Source organism: Typopeltis vanoorti, chromosome 7 (genome assembly GCF_054136105.1).
Source record: "Typopeltis vanoorti isolate ZY-2024b chromosome 7, IOZ_Tvanoo_1.0, whole genome shotgun sequence".
Taxonomy (NCBI): Eukaryota; Metazoa; Arthropoda; class Arachnida; order Uropygi; family Thelyphonidae; genus Typopeltis; species Typopeltis vanoorti.
The window spans coordinates 71,440,008-71,459,340 of NC_143555.1; the positions used below are offsets into that span (position 1 = coordinate 71,440,008).

Sequence of the window (19,333 nt, forward strand, 5' to 3'; positions counted from 1 at the left end):
GTGTTCATGTATTGGTGCAAGTGAAGATGCTAATTTAACTTTTATTATTGGAAATATTTTAAATATTGGAAATAATAAGTACATTTTAAGTTATTATTTTGTCTATGTTGCCAATTTCCTCAAACAACATTCTCGAAAATAATCAAAAAGATCAATATAATCATCAGAATTAGAATGACATTTAAATACAGCAAGGAAAAATAATGAAAGGAAAGCTTGAGTCAAAGAAGATTCTTCTTCTTTTCAGCCATTTTCTGTCCACTGCTGGACAAAGGCCTCCTCCAGTTCTTTCCACCTTTCTCTGTTCTTGGCAATGATTGACCAATTTTCCCCAACAAAATTTGACAATTCATCACTCCACCTTCTTTTAGGACGTCCTTGGCCTCGTTTCTCTTCTTTTGGAATCCAGTTTGTTAGTATGGTGGTCCATCGCTCTTCTTCTCTTCTGGATAGATGTCCAGCCCATTTCCATTTTAGTCGCTTGTGGTGAAGAATGATGTCAGTGATGTGAGTCTGGCTAATGCGAGTCTAGGTAATTCCAAATCTGAAAATCTTTTGCATGGGTTATCAGACCTGATAAAAGCGCACATTCCACTCTTCTTATGGACAGCATCATGCATAATGTACTTGGAAAGTTTAAGTGAATTGTAGTTGTAGAGGATGCAACCTGAGATTTCAGTGATGAATAATAGATCAAGTTGGGATATCTGTAAGTGGTGGTGCACACAGCTGATGTTGATATTAAATCACCAGATCTTGGTAAAGCCTATATGGAAGATTTTATTTATTTATTTATTTATTTATTTTTTATTTTTTTAAATAAGAGTTTTATGATTTTGTTGGATTTTTTTTTTTTTTTTTTCTGTTGTATTTTTGATACTTTTATGGGAGATTTTTGTTAACCATAGTGTCACCACTAACACTATGTGAACTGCTCCATTTCTTTGAATCTTGCTTGTGATAGTTTAAAATTTGTCACTGCTGTGTTATAATTGATAATTATTCCTTCTATCACAAATATTTATGAAAAGGAAATCCCTCAGAAAATTAAAATTTTAAAAACAGGAATATTTTCCCTTTTTAAATTATGCAGTTTTTTATGTCAGAAATTTGATGATGAGGTTTTTATTCTAGAGGCCTATGTATCTGGTGTTTCACTATGATAATTACTTGAAACTTATGACTTTTAGAAGGACATATTACACCAAAATATGTCTTTTAACCTTTTATTATCAGCGTGTGAAAGAACAGGGAATGTATACAGTATAAAAATCCATTTGATAAATTATGCACACATCTACCATGTTATAGTAATAACTTCAGTTTAATATAAACCAAGATAAACACCTGAAGTTTTGACCTTATCAAGGTCATATTATGTGGAATACACACATATATACAAAGAAACAAGCTATATTACAATAACACACAGTATGCTAAAATCACACTAATTTGCATAACTATTAACACTACTGCCTGACTTCTGTTGGGGGGGGGGAAACTTTATTACATCAAAGCTGGAGTTCTCATATCTGTCTAATACTGCCTCTATAATGCCTTCTTTCTCCAGATTGCATGTTTAATCTCTTTGTCCATTTCACATCTACCTTATTTAACTTTATAGCTCTGGAATACATTTAGACATTGTTTCTAAAAGTCTTGAATAACATCCAAGCAGCACTGATCTCACTTTCCACCCAACTCCTTATTCCATGATATAGCTGCAAGTTTCAAGTTGTATGCCTGTGTTATTCAGTAGGAAACATTACAAAAAATGCAGTAACATGAAGCCTAGATATTTGAATGTATTAACCTGTTCTATAATATCATTGTAGATGAAAATTTTGCTTCTAATTGGGTCTCAGCCTTTAAATGCCATGACTTTGGTTTTAGAAGTGGAGACGTATGTTTTTGCTATTTCATTTAACAAAAAGGCTGCTCATTGTAGTGAATCTTGGTTATCTTCGATTAGAACCTGATCGTCATTAAATAAAATTGTAGCAATGTTGGTGTAATCATTTATGTGAATGCCAAAACTAATTGTTTCCCTCAACTCTCTTATAATATTATTAATATAGATATCAAAGAGGAGTGGTGATAGACTACATCCTTGTGGAACACCTGCATTTATGTTTTGTGATTCAGATTTTTGTGTGACTATCTTTATTTTAATTTGGTTATTGTTATGTATATTATATACTAAAAATTACTTTAGGAATGGTAAGGAATGTTGTCATCTCTTAAACTTTCCAATAGTTATATATATTACAACTGACTTTATCACCAAGCTTTTTTTTTTATAATTGATGAATAATATATGGGTCTCTAAGTTGAATTCTCTTTTTTTTTTTTTTTACAGGAGCTTGAGAGTGAAAAAAGGCATTAGTGCAGTATCTGCCTTTACAGAAACCGTTTTGTTCTTCTCCAAAAATATTTTCATAATATAAGTTTAAGGGAGATGGTGAATCCCGTATTATTCTATAGTCGGGTACGAAACTCAGATCAAAATCCATCGAAATCCTACAGTTTCATGCCGAAAAAACTATCGGCGAGCCCAAGTGTAAGTAATCACTTGAGTAGTACAACACCAGGGCAACTCGGAGCAAAGGTGGTGCGAGTCCTGGTGTTGTACTACCCAAGTGATTACTTAAACTTGGGCTTGCCGATAGTTTTTTCGGCATGAAACTCTAGGATTTCGATCCGAGTTTCGTACCAGACTGTAGAATAATACGGGATTCACCATCTCCCTTAAACTTAACTTATGTCGCCGGTAAAATAGCCTTTTGGCTTGTTATAGTAGTGATAACAATATTTTCATAATATTCGGTTAATTTAGTCTTTAAGACACTGAATATATTTTACATCTGGTGTTTAAAAGGTTAATTTGTATATGTTAATTTGTAGTTTGTATCTAAAGTTGTTTCCAGAGCTTTGAAAAGTTCCAGATTGATGCAATATTCTCCTAGGCTTCATAGATCTTGCATTGTTTTGTTGAATCCAAATCTTCAAGGGTAAAGGAATCTGTTGAATTATGTGCAGATGATAGTTCATCCACAAATAATTCAACAGTGATTATGGACAATTGATGACAACCCACTCTCTGCAGAGTGGGTTGTCATCAATTGTCCATAATTCTTTATAGTATTTAAACCAGTCCTCCAAAAGTATATTTCCAATTTTTTAGGAAATGACAAAGTAAACTAAATTATTAATTATAAAATCTTTAATTAATAACAACTATATTTTGGCAATGTTATATTGCTATCTTCAGGTATCACAAAACAATGATATGTGCATGCAGGCACTCACATTAAGCAAACGAGACTGAAGAAAGGCAACTGAAGTCAGTCCTAAAAGGTGCCCCCCCCCACTCCCCTAGCAGGCTAAATTGGGTTGTCTTGCCCGTTGGGCTGACGATCTTAGAAAGTAAGCGTCCCAAATTTGAGGCAGTCTCATGCACCCAAATTCGTTGAGGTTTAGGAAGTTTTTCAGAACAGAGGCTGATTCCAGGAATAACCTTTCATACTTATACTTGCTGCAGTGTAATAAAGTGGCTGTCTTCCAGCGTATTCCATGATGGGTGTCCAATGCATGGTCAGCAAGTCCTCAGTGGCTGTATTGGTGTAACCAGATGTAGTCCTTATGTTCAGATATCCTGATACTGGCTGTCCTGCCTGCTTGGCCATAATAGGACAGTTTGCAACTGCAAGGGACCTAGTATACTCCAGGGTCTAGGGAAAATGGCTGGTCTTTGGTAGAGTGCAGATAAGAGATGCCAATTTATATCGTTTGTAACTAGTTATGAGAGGCATTTTCTTAGGATTTTTGTTAATTTTTTTGGATGTACTCCAGATATATGAAATGGTGACAGATTTAAAGTAATATCTGCTATAAGGGGGGGGGGGGATAACTGGTTTTAATATTTAATGTGGGTTGTAGCCATTGGCTAAGAAGGTGTTAAGGATGTGGTTAAATTCAGTAGTTAGGGCATTGTTGTCTGAACTGATTATTTTTGCCCTGTTATATAGGGTTTTTATAATTACATATTGTTGGGATGGGATGGGGGGCTGCTGGCAAATGTATCTATCTGTATGTGTTGGTTTTCTGTAAACCAACCAAGTAAGCTAGGAATCCATCAGGCTGGCATGTAATCAGAGTGTCTAGGAAAGTGGACGTTGTTGTTTTCCTTTTCCAAGGTAACCGGATCATGGGGTGTTGGCTGTTAAGAAATCGTGGAATGTATCCAGGCCATGAGGCCAAATGGTGAACACATCATCCACATTGATAGCCAAACAGTGGGTTTACGTGGGGGCAGAGTTTAAGGCTTTTTAAAAAGTTGTTATAAAGAAGTTGGTGGAGAGAGTGGAGAACCCATGGCTGTCCCCTCTATCTGTAGAATTTTCCTTACCAAACAAAATAACTCTAGTTTATAGTGAACTGAAATAGGGCTGAGATATTGGGAGGAAATTTGACTTGGATGAGATTTAGGGTATCTTTGAGTGGGACATTGGTAAATAAGGAGGAGAAATCAAAACTGATCATTATGTCAGTGTGTTGGAGTGAGAGGTTTTCTGTACTGGAAAAGGCTGTCCTCTATTCCTTCAAGGAACAGAGGACAGCCTTTGAAAAGATGAGAAGAGATCGTAACAGGCAACTAGGTCTGTTACTGAAAAAGAAGAAGACAGTAATATGTAATATCGAAAGCATAAATATCAATTTTCTTCAAATATTTTACATTCAATGCAATTTAATTGCACTTTTTTTTTTTTTTTGATATAAGAAAAGATATTTCTCAAATATCTTTTCTTATATCAAAAAAGTATATTTCTTTTCAAAAATATAAGGAAAAAAATGATAGAAAGAAGTGAAAGGATACAAATATTTTTTAATGGCTCCATGCAGTAAATCAATAACAATAATCTTGGCTCTTGTGACTAACTGATAGGTCAGTCATCAACCAAAATCAGCTGATCAAAGCAAAGTTAATACAGAAATCACTGTATATGAATAACATATTGATAACAACTTAAATAGATTACCTGAGCCTGTCCAAGAAGTTCCTGTTGAAATCAAATTTGAATGACTGTAGTACCTTCGATTCAGATTTTCTCTTTTCTGGGAACCAGATGTTTGCAGCAAAGGACTTTTACTTAGAGTCTGTATTGATGCTAGCTTTTTAGAAATTTTCTTATTTAAAAAATAATCAGGGGATACCAATGGAGGTAGCAAATCGGATTCTAAACTGTAGTCAAAAATGAGCATGAAATACTTATTTTGATACTGAACTGCATATGCCATTCTAATAGTATATATATATATATATATATACAGGGTGTTCGGGATAAATTTGACAGTTTGGTAAGGAAAAAGAAAATCTTCTTTGTATCTATTAAATTTAATGAATTGACAAAAAAACATTACAGGCAGAGTTAATTACAATACTATCAACAAGATTTACTCAAAATAACCACCATTAGCATCGATCACAGCTTCAATTCTGCTTCGGAACCTCGAACAAGCTGATGCTACAGTCTCCCTGGGAAGGGCCGCAAAAACTGTTTTAATTTTATCCATTAACTGGGCTTTTGTATTACTGGAAGTGCGATTGGTGTCTTTTTCAACTGCGCCCCATACAAAATAATCCATGGGGTTAAGGTCTGGGGAGTTTGGAGGCCAAACATTTGGACTGGTGAAGTCGTAGAAATTTTCAGACAACCATTTTTGACTTTTCCCAGAGGTGTGGCAAGGGGCCGAATCCTGCTGCCATACATACGGCCTACCATTGGCTACCCTTGTTATCCAGGGCTTGACTACAGTTAGCAACTCCACGAACAAAGCCCGAATTCCAATGCCAGGGTTCTTCAACACCTGTTCCTGCAGATTTGCGAGGAATTCTGCTGTACGAACGCAATCAGATCGTCTGCTAGGGATCTTTCTTCTTGCTACATCCTCGTAGTCACCATTGCAAGTCTCTAGTTCATGCCTGATTGTTTTTACTGTATTCAGGGAGCATTGGGCAGCAGTCGTAATATCCTTATTTTGATGGCGGGCACGAATTATCATGATACAAGTTATTCTCTTCCATGATTCAGGTGGGTTCCAGCTATCCATCCTTTCTGACATCTTGTATATGAATGAAGAAGGGTCCAAACTTTTAAATGAAGAGAAGTGTGTGTTAATACATGTAACTTACGGAAAAATATAATTAATTATAAATATGTCAAATTTATCCCGAACACCCTGTATATATATATATATATATATATATATATATATATATATATATAACAGAAATTAAACAAAGTTATGAAATTTAAAATTTTAAATTATATTTCATCAAGAATTCTTGATGAAATTCTTACTGCACATTTTGTCTTACAAAAGAAAAACATGCAATTATAGATAGAGAAAATTATGTCTTTTCAATAGCTGTCAGAATGATACTTCATGACTATCATGAATATCAATTTTTTTTTTTTTTTTTGGAAGGAGCAAATATACAAGAAACAGCACATTAAATTTGATAACTATGGTAAATCCAGCCTTTCTGATCATGCCCTGGATACTGCATAGAACTGACTGGAAAGGCACCTGTTGTTTACGTCACCAAAACACGGTATGAATGTAAATTTAAGGAGGGCTGTGAAATTCTTATCAACTACCCTAATCTTAACAATAAGGAATATGGAAGGCACATATTCTCACATAACCTTTTCATTTAACAGTTAATTATAAATGCACTGTAAGTAATCCAAGATCTTAACTCTAATATGACAACTCTCATGTTAATTAGGACACCACTTTGGCTGTAATAAAACTCTCTATATGAATTTGTTCTCTGATAATGTTATAAATAGAATATAAGCTTTGACGTAATTTTATTATTATTTTTTTCACTAGAGCTCAGATAAATAGAATATGAGTTCATCAAATTATTGTCTCTTTGGAAAACTGTTTGAAATGCAATGTAGATTATCTCTGTGTATATATATATATATATATGTGCATACTCCAGATGATGACCTTAATATGAAGATCGAAATGTCGGGACATTAAATTAATTATTTCTAACATTGTTGTAGTCTCTATAATTTATCAGAACTAAATACATCTAGTTAGTTAATTATTATCTTTAGACATGTTTTCTCCATTAAACATCAACGTAAGTGATAGTAAATGTCTAAGCATCTATATCAGATTAGTCATCTAACAAAGAATATAATTTCTTGTCAAGTATAATTTTCTGTGACATAGCAAAATAATCTGACACAACTATCTCTCGTTCAGAGTATTTTGGTATGTCGATCCACCACATTCCAACTTACATGTTGAAAAATGATTTCAACCACAGATTTACATCTAGAATCTCTATTGGTCTATCTCTCAGTGATGCAATATTTTTTCTGTTCATAGGGCATTTATCCAAACAGTAGAGTTGGGTTTTGATAACCAGTCACTAGCTTTGGCCTACCTCTGGTACCATGATTAACCTAGACTGCTGCCATGAGGAAATGAAGATTCCTAGAGACTCAGATCTCAGAGTCATCCAGGTTTAGACATATGAAGGATTGATCTTTTGAGATCAATTACATTTTTGGAACCCTTTTGGAAGATGTGATGGGAACTTTGTCCAGGTCACTCAAATTTTTACAAAATCAGCATATTTAACAATGATACAAAAAGTGAGAGTCAAAAACCAAAGTGACTTGGCCCATAACATATAAACATCATACACAAGTATTGTAATATGCATATGGCAATTTGATTGAATATTACATTCATACTGAAGAAATATTTCAGATATGATGCCCATATCACTATTGGCTATGGTGGCAGAAACCACATGGAAAAGAATTAAGTAGAAATATAAAAATATTACAAGGGAAATGATCGTCATTTAGGTTAAGTTAGGATTTTTTTTTTTTTTTTTTTTTTTTGAAAATCAAGTTGCCCAAAGGGTATGTAGCTTTATTCATAATGTCTGGTCAAATTCTTAATGAAAAAAGTATAGTGTTTTTTTTTTTTTTTTTAAATCAAATGGCCCAAAGAGGATGTAGCTTTATTCATAATGGCTGGTCAATTTAATAAATGAATCAATATTTATCAGGCTGCATAGCCATTTTAGTGATCATTTATAATGACCTATTAGTCACTTGGCTCATAACATATATATATTATACGAAAGGTCACCACCTATAATTATTATTATTATTATTATTATTATTGCGCAGAAATTTCCATGGAGTCCAAAGACTCATCATGCAAGACTGAAACCATCAACACAATATCTATTGTGCCTTTCACTGGAACCATTAACAGACAAAGCACTCACAACTGACTCAAGCAAGCTATTCCATTCAGTCACCACTCTCCAACTGAAAAACGTAGTTCTCACACCTTTGCTAACCACACTTATCTAACTTTCAATCTTATCCAACTTCTTATCCAAGAGGGATGACCTCTTGTTCTGCCCTCTCTAGGGTATTTCCCCTGCATCAATCCTAAAAAAATCCTTTAAATAACTTAAATATTTCTATCACATTGCACCTTTTTTTGCCTATCAATCAACTTTTGCAATTCACAAGCCCTCGATTTATTCTCATTGGAAACATGTCACAGACAACTCACCATCTCAGTCACTCACCTCTGGATCCTCTCCACCACTTCCTCATTGCCAAGAAACCCAGGTAACCATCAGACATGAGCACAGTAATCCAAATGTTGTCATATTAAAGCTTTATAAAGAGGAATGATAACTCCCTTATCAGTTTGCTTATGTTCTTCAAAAATCAAATAATCCTGTGAGTTAGCTGGCAACTTTAGCAATATGCCCTCTAAACTTCAACTCTCTATCTTCTACTACTACTACCCCCAAATCCATGGCTTCATGCTATATAGTTCCCTCAATATGGTACACAACTTGTAATCTTTGTATCCCAAAATGCATAACTTTACACTTTTCCACATTAAATTGATATCCATTATGTTTTGCCCATATTTAGCCTACTCAAATCATCTTGCAATCTCTCTCTATATATATCACCTTGATTAACTATTACCCTACCCAACTTTGCACATCAGCAAACAACCAAATATCTCCCTTCAAACTATTTCTTATATCATTTATGTACAAATACAAACAGCAATGGTCCAAGCACAGAGCCTTGCAGCATTGTGTTAGTTGCCTGCTTTCTCTTGGATTCTGCTCATCAATGTACAATTTGGTATCTGTCCATACATCTACTCTTTTATCCATATCACTAGTTTCATATCCCATCCTTATTTGTTGCAGTTTGAGTAACAGAGTGTCATGGTATCCTTTCAAATGCATTTGCAAAATACAGCAGCATCATCATGTAGCCATTTCCTTTCAACTCAGCTGTTACTCTATTATAAAAAGTTAGTAAATAACAAGGCATGACCAATACTTCACAAAGCCATGCTCTCCCTCATAGAGCATCATATTCTTATCCAGCCATTCCTGAATTCTCTTTTTTTACCAATTTTTCCAGTACTTTTACCACCACTCCTGAGATATTGGTTGGTCTATACTTTTACTGCCACACTTAGATCCTCCTTTATGCAAAATGATTATTTTGTCATCTTTCCACTCTCTTGGGACTTTGCCAGAGCTGAGACTTAAATTAAACAGCCTAGCCAAAGCTATCACCAGTTCCCCTGCACATTCTCTTAAAACACAAGCCAATATCCAATCTAAACTCAGTCATATCTGCATTCAGATTCTGCAATATCCTAATTACCTCCAATTCATTTACCTCTGTTTCTCATATCAGTCCTTGTCACCTCTACCATCTTCACTTGGATGATATACCCTTGCAAAATAGTCACTCAGTAGCTTTGCCTGACAATTTTGTCTGCCTCTGTTACCTCTTACCTCTCTACCATCTGCACTCATTACATTTATCCTTCTATAATCATTCTTCCTACTACTTGCCGAATAATGAAAAAACTCTGGCATTTACTTCCACCTGCTCAGCTAACTTCTCATAATCTAATTTTGCCTTCCATACCATACTGGTCACCTTTCTTGCCTGTTCCTTATATTGTTCATGAGTTAGTATGTCACCTTTCTCCTTATACAGCCTCCACAACATCTTTTCTGCAGCTCTTGCTTATATTACTCATTCAACTAACTCCTATCTGATTTACCCTCCTTGACATCTTTCTCCTTATATACCCTCCACAACATCTTTTCTGCAGCTCTTGCTTAATAATATTACTCATCCATCTAACTCGTATCTGATTTACCCTCCTGACCTTGGGTATACAGGGTGATGTTTGTTTCCTCCAGATACCTCTTGACTATCCCACATGCACTGTGAACATCTTTCCCTTGCAGATCTTTCTGCCATGGCACTGCTTCAAGCTGTCTTTTAAGTGTATCATAATCACCTGCCTTGTAGTTTCACATACAGCCCCCCCACCTCTTAACTGGAATTTCCACATGTTTTGTTACCTCCCAAGACAAGATCACATGATCACTTTTGCCAATTGGATGCACTCTCTGTACTGTCTATCTTTACTGAAAATATTAAATCCATTACATTCTATCCCTGTAACTGCATCACCTGCTGTTATCCAAGTCTCACTATTGCCCATGACTTTTGGCAAGGTTGCACTATCCAATGCCCAAAACTTCTTCCTCTTATTCCTGATTTTTCTAGCATTAGTATATAGAAACTGTAGCACACCCTTGATCCATGTGTGCCTTTTGTTATATACTGCATAAGGTAGCTGTCCCTCAAGAAATTCATTCTCTTTGCTCCCAGATGCTGTTCTTTTAATTCCAGTCTATTGTTACCATAATTAAAATCATCCATAATGATCACCCTTTTCTTACTAGCTAGACTGATCTGCCTATTAATTTCCTTCTCCCTGCCCTCCACATTACCAGGTCTACAGCAACATCCAACTACATAATTCATTCTGTTCACTCCACCTCACCCAATACTGCTTCGAAACCATTCCCACTCTTTGCTCCTTTCATCTCCACCTAAGTTGGAGATAACTCTTATTACCATCAACAGCACTACTCCCCCCCCACTTCTATCTTGCCTATATCCTCATGAAAAATATCATATCCATCCATCTCTATTCCTGTCAGAATATCGTCCTTATCTAACCATGTCTCACTTATGCAGAAATTTTATTTCCTTTATTTTGAATACTTCTGGCATTTGTAAACATACACACTAGCCTTTCTTTTAGTGTTGCACAGTGATCGACATTCATTTTAGAAATTATGGACTTTACAACCGTGTTATAAAAAACTCTTTTAATTTACCAACGTTTCGATCTTCATATTAAGATAATCATGGAACATATACAAATATACAGGACAAGCTGAGTTACATTAGCCTTTCTTTTAGTGTTGCACAGTGATCGACATTCATTTTAGAAATTATGGACTTTACAACCGTGTTATAAAAAACTCTTTTAATTTCCCAACGTTTCGATCTTCATATTAAGATAATCATGGAACATATACAAATATACAGGACAAGCTGAGTTACATTACATACTGTAAGCTAGAGAAACAATGATTAGATCACTGGTTATTCTATTGGCATGATCTCTAGTGAAAAAAAAAACTATAAACAGGACTACAGATAATCCAGGATCCTAAATCAAAAATAACAACTGTCATGCTAAAAATAGGACATCATTGTTACTGAAAGAAAACTATCTATAAGAAAGAATGTTTATTCATGTTATCATAAATAGAATTTAGCTTGATGTAGTTTCTAATTAATTTTTTTTTCCACTAGAGGTCATGCCAGTAGAATAACCTGTGATCTAATCATTGTTTCTCTATCTCTAGCTTACTGTATGTAATGTAACTCAGCTTGTCCTGTATATTTGTATGTGCTCCAGATGATGATCTTAATATGAAGATCGAAACGTTGGGAAATTAAAAGAGTTTTTTATAACACGGTTGTAAAGTCCATAATTTCTAAAATGAATACACACTAGCCTATTTCTGGTTTTATAACAAGTCACCCAAACTCCCACTGCTCAGATGTAGCTCCTCCATCCCCCCCTCAGCTCCATCATCACTGATCTTACATCTCTCCTCATCTCCTCAGACCTGTCTGTTTCCCCTCACATCCCTGGTCACCCGAAGCCTGTGTCGTACACACATACACCTCCCACTCCTGTATCCACCCATCCACTCTTCTCACACAGTGTCTCCTGCTTTCCTGTTTGTCTTGTGTTCCTTCCCTTCTCATTCTCTTCACTCATGCCATTTGCCTCTGCATTCACAAGCTCTCATACTCACCTGCTGTTCCATGTCACCTCTCACTTCCTCAGGTCTTCCATTCACTTCAGTTATCACCCCCCCCCCCCCACTCTCTCTATCTCTCTCTTTCTCTCTTGTACAGCAACAGTTTCTCCAAACTGACTCACACCAAATCCATTCAAATGCAGCCCATTTCTTTTATACAGCTCCATCCATCTCTCATATTCATCCCACACATCCACAAAATGAATATCTTTCTCTTCATAGATCTCAGCTAACATCCCATTCATAACTTTCACTCACCATCTCATCTCACCACAATCATAACTGGGCAACATGCTGACTACCTTTCCTTCCACACTCTTATCTTTTACTCTCCTCAGCAATCTCCTGATATCCATCCTTACATTCTCCTTGTTGCCATATAGATCATTTGTGCCCCCTACCACTACCAACTCTCTCTTGCTTGCTTCTTCATATCTAGTGCTTCAATGACTCTGCTCAATCTACCCTGTGGAAAGCATATCTTATGCATCTTACATCTCTCCTCAGACCTGTTTGTTTCCCCCCCACATCCCTGGTCACCCCAAGCCTGTGTCGTACACACATACCTCCACTCCTGTACCCATCAATCCACTCTTCTCACACAGTGTCTCCTGCTTCCCTGTTTGTCTTGTGTTCCTTCTCTCTCATTCTCTTCACTCGTGCCATTTACCTCTGCATTCACAAGCTCTCCTACTAACCTGCTGTTCCTTCTGATTATGCACCTTCTCATTTACCACACTTATAATAATTGAATCCCCATCCATGGTCACTCTGGAATTACTGGACACCTCTTTCAGACCGCCATCTTTTATTCCAGCCTTTGTCTCCCTTCCATATATACCTGTTAATTTCCTCATTTCACTCCACAATTTCATCATCTCACCTCATCTTTGCCAACTTTGATTTCATATCCTGAGTTTTTTCGCTGCTCTTTGCTATCTCTACCAGATCGACTGCACTTTCATGATCATTACCAATCACACTCAATATCTTCCAGTCTATCGGTTTAACTTTTGCATATGCTATCTTACCACTACTTTCAGTCACCTCATTGATACACTCTTTCACAATTCTTTCACCAATGTTTAAACCCAGAACTCCATTCACTCCATTATTTTGGGTTTTATAGCTTGCACCACTAACTTCCGCTACTACGTTTTCTCACTTCCGACAAGTTTCACATTTCTGGCTCATATAATATGAATGACACTCACTTTCTCTCCACTACCACTCTCACAACACAATCCATTTTTTCTTGGTAACAAATATATAGCATACACAATGTTGTTGTTATGTGCTATCTATTTGTTTTTGACTGGGTGATCTTGTGTACAAAGGCTCTCCATCTCGCTCAGCCTCTTGTCCTTTCTTTCAGCAACTGTAAGTTCAGGTTTGTAAGTTCTTTTATGTTGTCCATCCAACTCTTTTGTGGTCTTTCTCTTCTTCTCATTCCTTCAATCTTCCCCAACATACTGCTTTTTCCAATGATTCATCAGCCCACATAGCATGTCCAAAATACATCAACTTCTGTTTAGCGATCATTGCTTCCAAACAGCATTCTGTCTTTTTACTCTCAAAAATCTTCTTATTGGTCATTCTTGCTATCCATGGGATTCTTAATAGTCTCCTCCACAAATTTCATCTTCACATTTACCATCATTTCTGATTCTGGACCCCCAGTAAATCATGACTTTCAATGATTTATATTTTATCTCCCTCTATTATAAATTTATTTGTAATTGCCAGAAGCCATCACTTTTGTTTTATTTTGTTATGTTCCCTCTTAAAAAATAGAATCAACTGCTCCAGATCTTCTTTAGTTCCAGCTATAAGAGTTGAATCACCTGCATATCTTATATTATTTATATTTCTGACACGTATCTTAATTCCAGCTGGGTCTTTGTCTAAGTTAGCCATTCTCATAATATATTCACTATAAATATTAAAAAAGGATAGGGCAACAGCATACAATCTTGCCAAACTCCTTTTCCCACCAAACTGTCTGTTTCACCAAAGACTTTTTATTGCAGCTTCTTAGTTATACAGCTCTCTTATCAAGAGAAACAGATGCTCAGGTATTCCCATTGATCTCATTATAATCCACAGTATGTTGTGATCCACATCACAATCAAAAGCTTTCTTATAATCAATAAAACACATGAGTACTTCCTTCTGAAATTCTCTTGATCTTTCCATAATCAATCTCATGTCATTTATGGTTTCAGCCTTTGTTGGATCAATATAAGCGTAACTTTACTTGTATGTGAAATTAAAGCAAGGGTTCTACAATTCTCACAATCTCTGGCATTTGATTTTTTTTTGGAGGAATTGGGATGAATATTGATGTTTTTCAATCTAGACCAGTATATTTTCTTCCAAACCTGTTATAATCCACAGTATGTTGTGATCCACATCACAATCAAAACTTTCTTATAATCAATAAAACACGAGTACTTCCTTCTGAAATTCTCTTGATCTTTCCATAATCAATCTCATGTTTGATATTTGGTCTCTAATTTCTCTACATCTCCTAAAGTCCGAATGTTGTTGTGACATTTCTCTATTCACTTATGGCTCCAGCCTTTGTTGAATCACTATAAGCGTAACTTTGCTTGCATGTGAAATTAAAGCAAGGGTTCTATAATTCTCACAATCTCTGGCATTTGATTTGGGGGGGGGGGAATTGGGATGAATATTGATGTTTTTCAATCTCTAGACCAGTATATTTTCTTCCAAACCTGTTGACAAATTTCAGTCAATATATCAATATATTCACTACTTCATCCCCAGCTGCTCTCAGTAATTCCACTGACACTCCATCAGCTTTTCCTTTCAGCAGCTCTTCAATTGCTGATATTGCTTAACTTTTCATTATCATGGGTTCCTCAATAAATTCTCTCCTTTCAAATTCTCCTTCAATATTATTATCTTTCTTGTACAAATCTTCTACAAACTGTGACCATACTTTTTTCACCGCTTCTTCATCTTCCATCAGACTTTTCCCGAAATACTTTTAACAACTCCTAATCTAGGGATAAACTTCCCTATAACATCATTTATTTGTCTAAACAGATCTCTTGTTCTAGACATAATATTGCTTTCTTCAATTTCCTTGCACCTTTTGCTTAGATGTTTTTCCTTATCTTTCCTAGAGTGTCTCTGGAAATCTGCACTCAGCTGTCTAACCCTTTGTTTTTCTGAAGATTCATTTTCTTCTTTCCTCTGCTAATTGAATAGCTTCTGAGCACCATTTATAATCTTTCTTTCTTGTTGCTTTACTCAGAGTATTCTTTGCTGCTTCTATGACTGTACATTTTGTTTTTTCCCACAGTTCTAATTCTCTTCCTGTATTCTCCAAAATTTTTAATTTCTTTCCGAATTCTACTTTAAATGCTTCATTTAATGATTTAAATCAAATCTGATAGTGTCCTTTGGTTTCTTCTTAGCCCCTAATTTCAATTTAACTTCAGCAATCAATAATTCATGATCTGTCTCACGTCTGTACCAGGTAGCATTTTTGCTGATTGGATAGCACTTCTCCACCTTCTACTGACAACAATACTATCTATCTATCTATCTATCTATCTGATTTCTATATTCTCCATTTAGTGAAGTCCATGTGTACAATCTTCTTTTATGTTGTTGAGAGAGCAAGTGTTTGCAATAAAACAACTGTTCTCAACACAAAACTCTAACATTCTTTCTCCTGCTTCATTCCTCAGTCCTAAACCAAATTTTCCAGTGATGCCTCGTTCTTCTATTTCTCCCACTTTTGCATTCCAATCACCTAATATTAAGAGAAAATCTATTTTTCAATACCATATACTACTTGTTGCATGCTGCTGTAAAATTCTTCAACCTCATCTTCACTTGAATCTGTAGTGGGTGAATAACATTACATTCTACAAAATCCCCCATGTCAAACCCCCTACACCGTAAACAATGTATCAGTGACCATTGTTTTTGTTCTCATCCAAGACAAGAATAACACAATTTATCTATCATACAGAGTACAAGAATATCAAAAACCATAAACACACTCAATCACAGTCACATACAAGGATACTACAATTGGTAATTATCAAAAAAAAAACAATGAATTAGCTGTGAGCTCACAATCATGCAGTCCATCTAGAATGGACCACCTGGTGTCGATTTTCAGATACAATTTATTAATTATGGATAAAAATTAGAAGCTGCTGAATTGGCAGTAAGATTAATAATGGCAACAAAAATGTGATGATAAAGTGATCTCTGGTGAGGTGCAGTATAGCCCTGTCTCTGTAGCTCATATGATAATAATGCACTTCGGTTGAAAAGACAAGTTTAGGAATCATATAACATTTATATGAGCTTTTTAATGGGGCCATCATCATCAATAATAAATTTAGTTTAATCCTTTATCCAAGTGTAAGCAAACAAAGTTTGCACCTGAAGTATCTTCAGGACTGAAGCAACTCGTGGTAAAGTTGGACCAAGTTCTCATCACTACTTGTCTTAGTATCTCCCATAATGCAAAGCACATCTCCTTGGAGACGTATAATGTATACATTAAGGGAAGGGCCACTACCGAGGCTGGTTTCTTTATTGAGGTATCGTCAGTAGGAGCCAGACCCAGAGGTGGTGATACTAAGGTGGAAAAAATGGAGAAGTCATATTTACCTATATGGGTTACCAAAAAGTGTCTCACCTTATTATTAAATTACTCTGGATTTAGAGAAACATGTTGGAAGTTTTTTTCCATTTGGTTAGACTATAATAAATTTAGTTTAATCCTTTATCTAAGTGTAAGCTGCAATTCTGTTTAAGTGATCATACCACATGAGATTAGCTCTGCTAACACATTCCTGGATGCTGACAATGTCAAGTTCTTTCCTAATATCCTCATTTTTAATATGATATTCCCATTAATGCCATCTGTTCATGCCCCTAATCTTTCTCAGGACTCTCAAATCTGCAGTCTCTAGTCTTTGTTCAATGTTTTACTTCTCACCCAGCTCTCAGATCCATAAGTTAAAACTGGTTTGAACACAGCTAATTTACTGTTCCGACTAATTTCTCTCTTATTCAATATAAATTTATTCAGTTGACTTCCTACCATAACAGCTTTGTTCATTCTGTTGTCTATTTACATATTTAATTTACCATCTTCACTAAAAAGAGTGCCTAAAAAGCTGAAATGTTTTACTTGTTCTATAGATCATCCATTCACAATGAAGATGATATTTTCAAACTCTGCCTATTTTCATTGACTGTCTTTTTTATTGCTGACATTCATACCATATCTATTACAACAGTTATTCAATTTAGTCAGGAAATCTTCAATTTTGATATCAGGTTTAATACCACTTTTCTTCATAATGTGATCCATATAAATAATGAATAAGAAAGGGGATAATGTACATCCTTGTCTGACACCAGATTTAACATTAAACCATCTTCCTGTACCTCCATCAATTCTAACTGCTGATTTAAAACTCAAATGAACACTAAGTATTATTTGATATAATGTCCCATTGACACAATACAATTGTAGTGTTTTAAATAGCTTCTCTCTTCTCTCAATTTTCTATGTTCTTACCAAAGTCTTTCCATGACTTATTTAGCTAGTGTTACACAGTGTTTTGCTTTCTTACATTTGTTTCTGTATACTCTAAGAGCACAAGCTGACTTATTTGCGAGGAACTTTTGATATGCTTTCTTCTTTTCCTTCACCGCCTCTTTAACTTCCTGTGTCCACCATAAAGTTCTGATTTTTCTATCCTTGCAGACAATTTCACCACATGCCTCTTGGCTGAATCAATCAATGTTTTCTTCAGGGCTTGCCACTGCAAGGTTTGTTTCCTGTTCTCAAACTCTTTTCTTCAATGATGTTTGTGTATTTTAGTCCACGGTTCACATCTGAGAGCTGCTGAACATTTATTCATTTTAAAACTTTCTTCCATGTTCTTCTTTTCAATATGAAATTCAATTTTCTTCTGCTCAAGACTAAATGGTGATCACTTCCAATTTCAAATCCTCAGTACACTCTGGTGTCCTGCACCAGGGAGAAAGCATCACTATCGACAATAACATAGTCAATGAGACTTTTCTTATTCCTTACCTCTTCTCTCCATGTGAATTTGTAACACCATGTTCCAACATTTTTATTTTGGAACATGGTGTTCATAATAACCAGTCCATATCCTGAGCAGAAATCCAACAGGTATTTGCCATTATTATTAGTTTTGCTCTTTTCTCCAAATTTTCTCAAAATATTTTTGTATATCTGAATATCATTTCCTACTCTGCTATTTAGATCCCCAACAAGGACCAACTTTTCATTTTCAGTTGCTTTCTCTAAAGCCTCAAAACATTCCTCCACTTCTAACCTTAGTAGAACCTTCTGTGGGACCATAGGCACAAATAAGTCTCACTGTCCAGTTCCCCATTCTCATATTTGCTCAAATCACTCTACTTGAGACTGCCTGCCATTCAAGAAGATTCGCCTCATATTTAGTGTTAAATACTATGGCTAATCCTTCTTTTCCTTGATTATCATTGCCTGAATATAATTCTGTATTTACTGCTCAGAATGATCTCAATAGTTTTTATCTTTTTTGTTTCAGTCACCATATTATGTTGATCTGGTACTTATCCAATTCCTAAACTAGCTCCATTTCTTTGCCATTCAGACTTTTTATGTTGATAGTACTGATCTTAAACTCTGGTGATGTTGAGTTGGGGTGTGTTTTAAGATTTGTTCCAGTAGCTGACATTTTGCTGTTCACCCTGGTTCCCTAGCGAAAACAAAGGGGGAGGGGCTTGTTTAACTGTGTGACATCCCAGCCATCATGAAATTCTGTCATGCTGTACCATCATTTTATAGTTTGGTTTAAGCCAATAAGAATACAATTTGGTCAGCTAAATCACAAATTGCCAGCCCATCCTCATTCATTCAGTATCCAAGTAGATACCTAGCAGGGTGCACCACGAGAAAGTGAGGATTAATGAAGTCAAGGTAATCATAAGGTAATTATGAGTTTT

General features: G+C 35.5%; 1 protein-coding gene across 1 annotated transcript in view; it reads right to left on the bottom strand.

The window, feature by feature from the left end:
• LOC150104772 (protein inturned-like) overlaps positions 1 to 19,333 on the bottom strand; it is a 369,111-nt gene that overhangs the window by 117,853 nt on the left and 231,925 nt on the right. Inside the window, exon 15 of the mRNA XM_090395627.1 lies at positions 5,040 to 5,242. Coding sequence (XP_090251753.1) covers positions 5,040 to 5,242 — 203 coding nt within the window. The remainder of the gene's footprint in view (positions 1 to 5,039; positions 5,243 to 19,333) is intronic.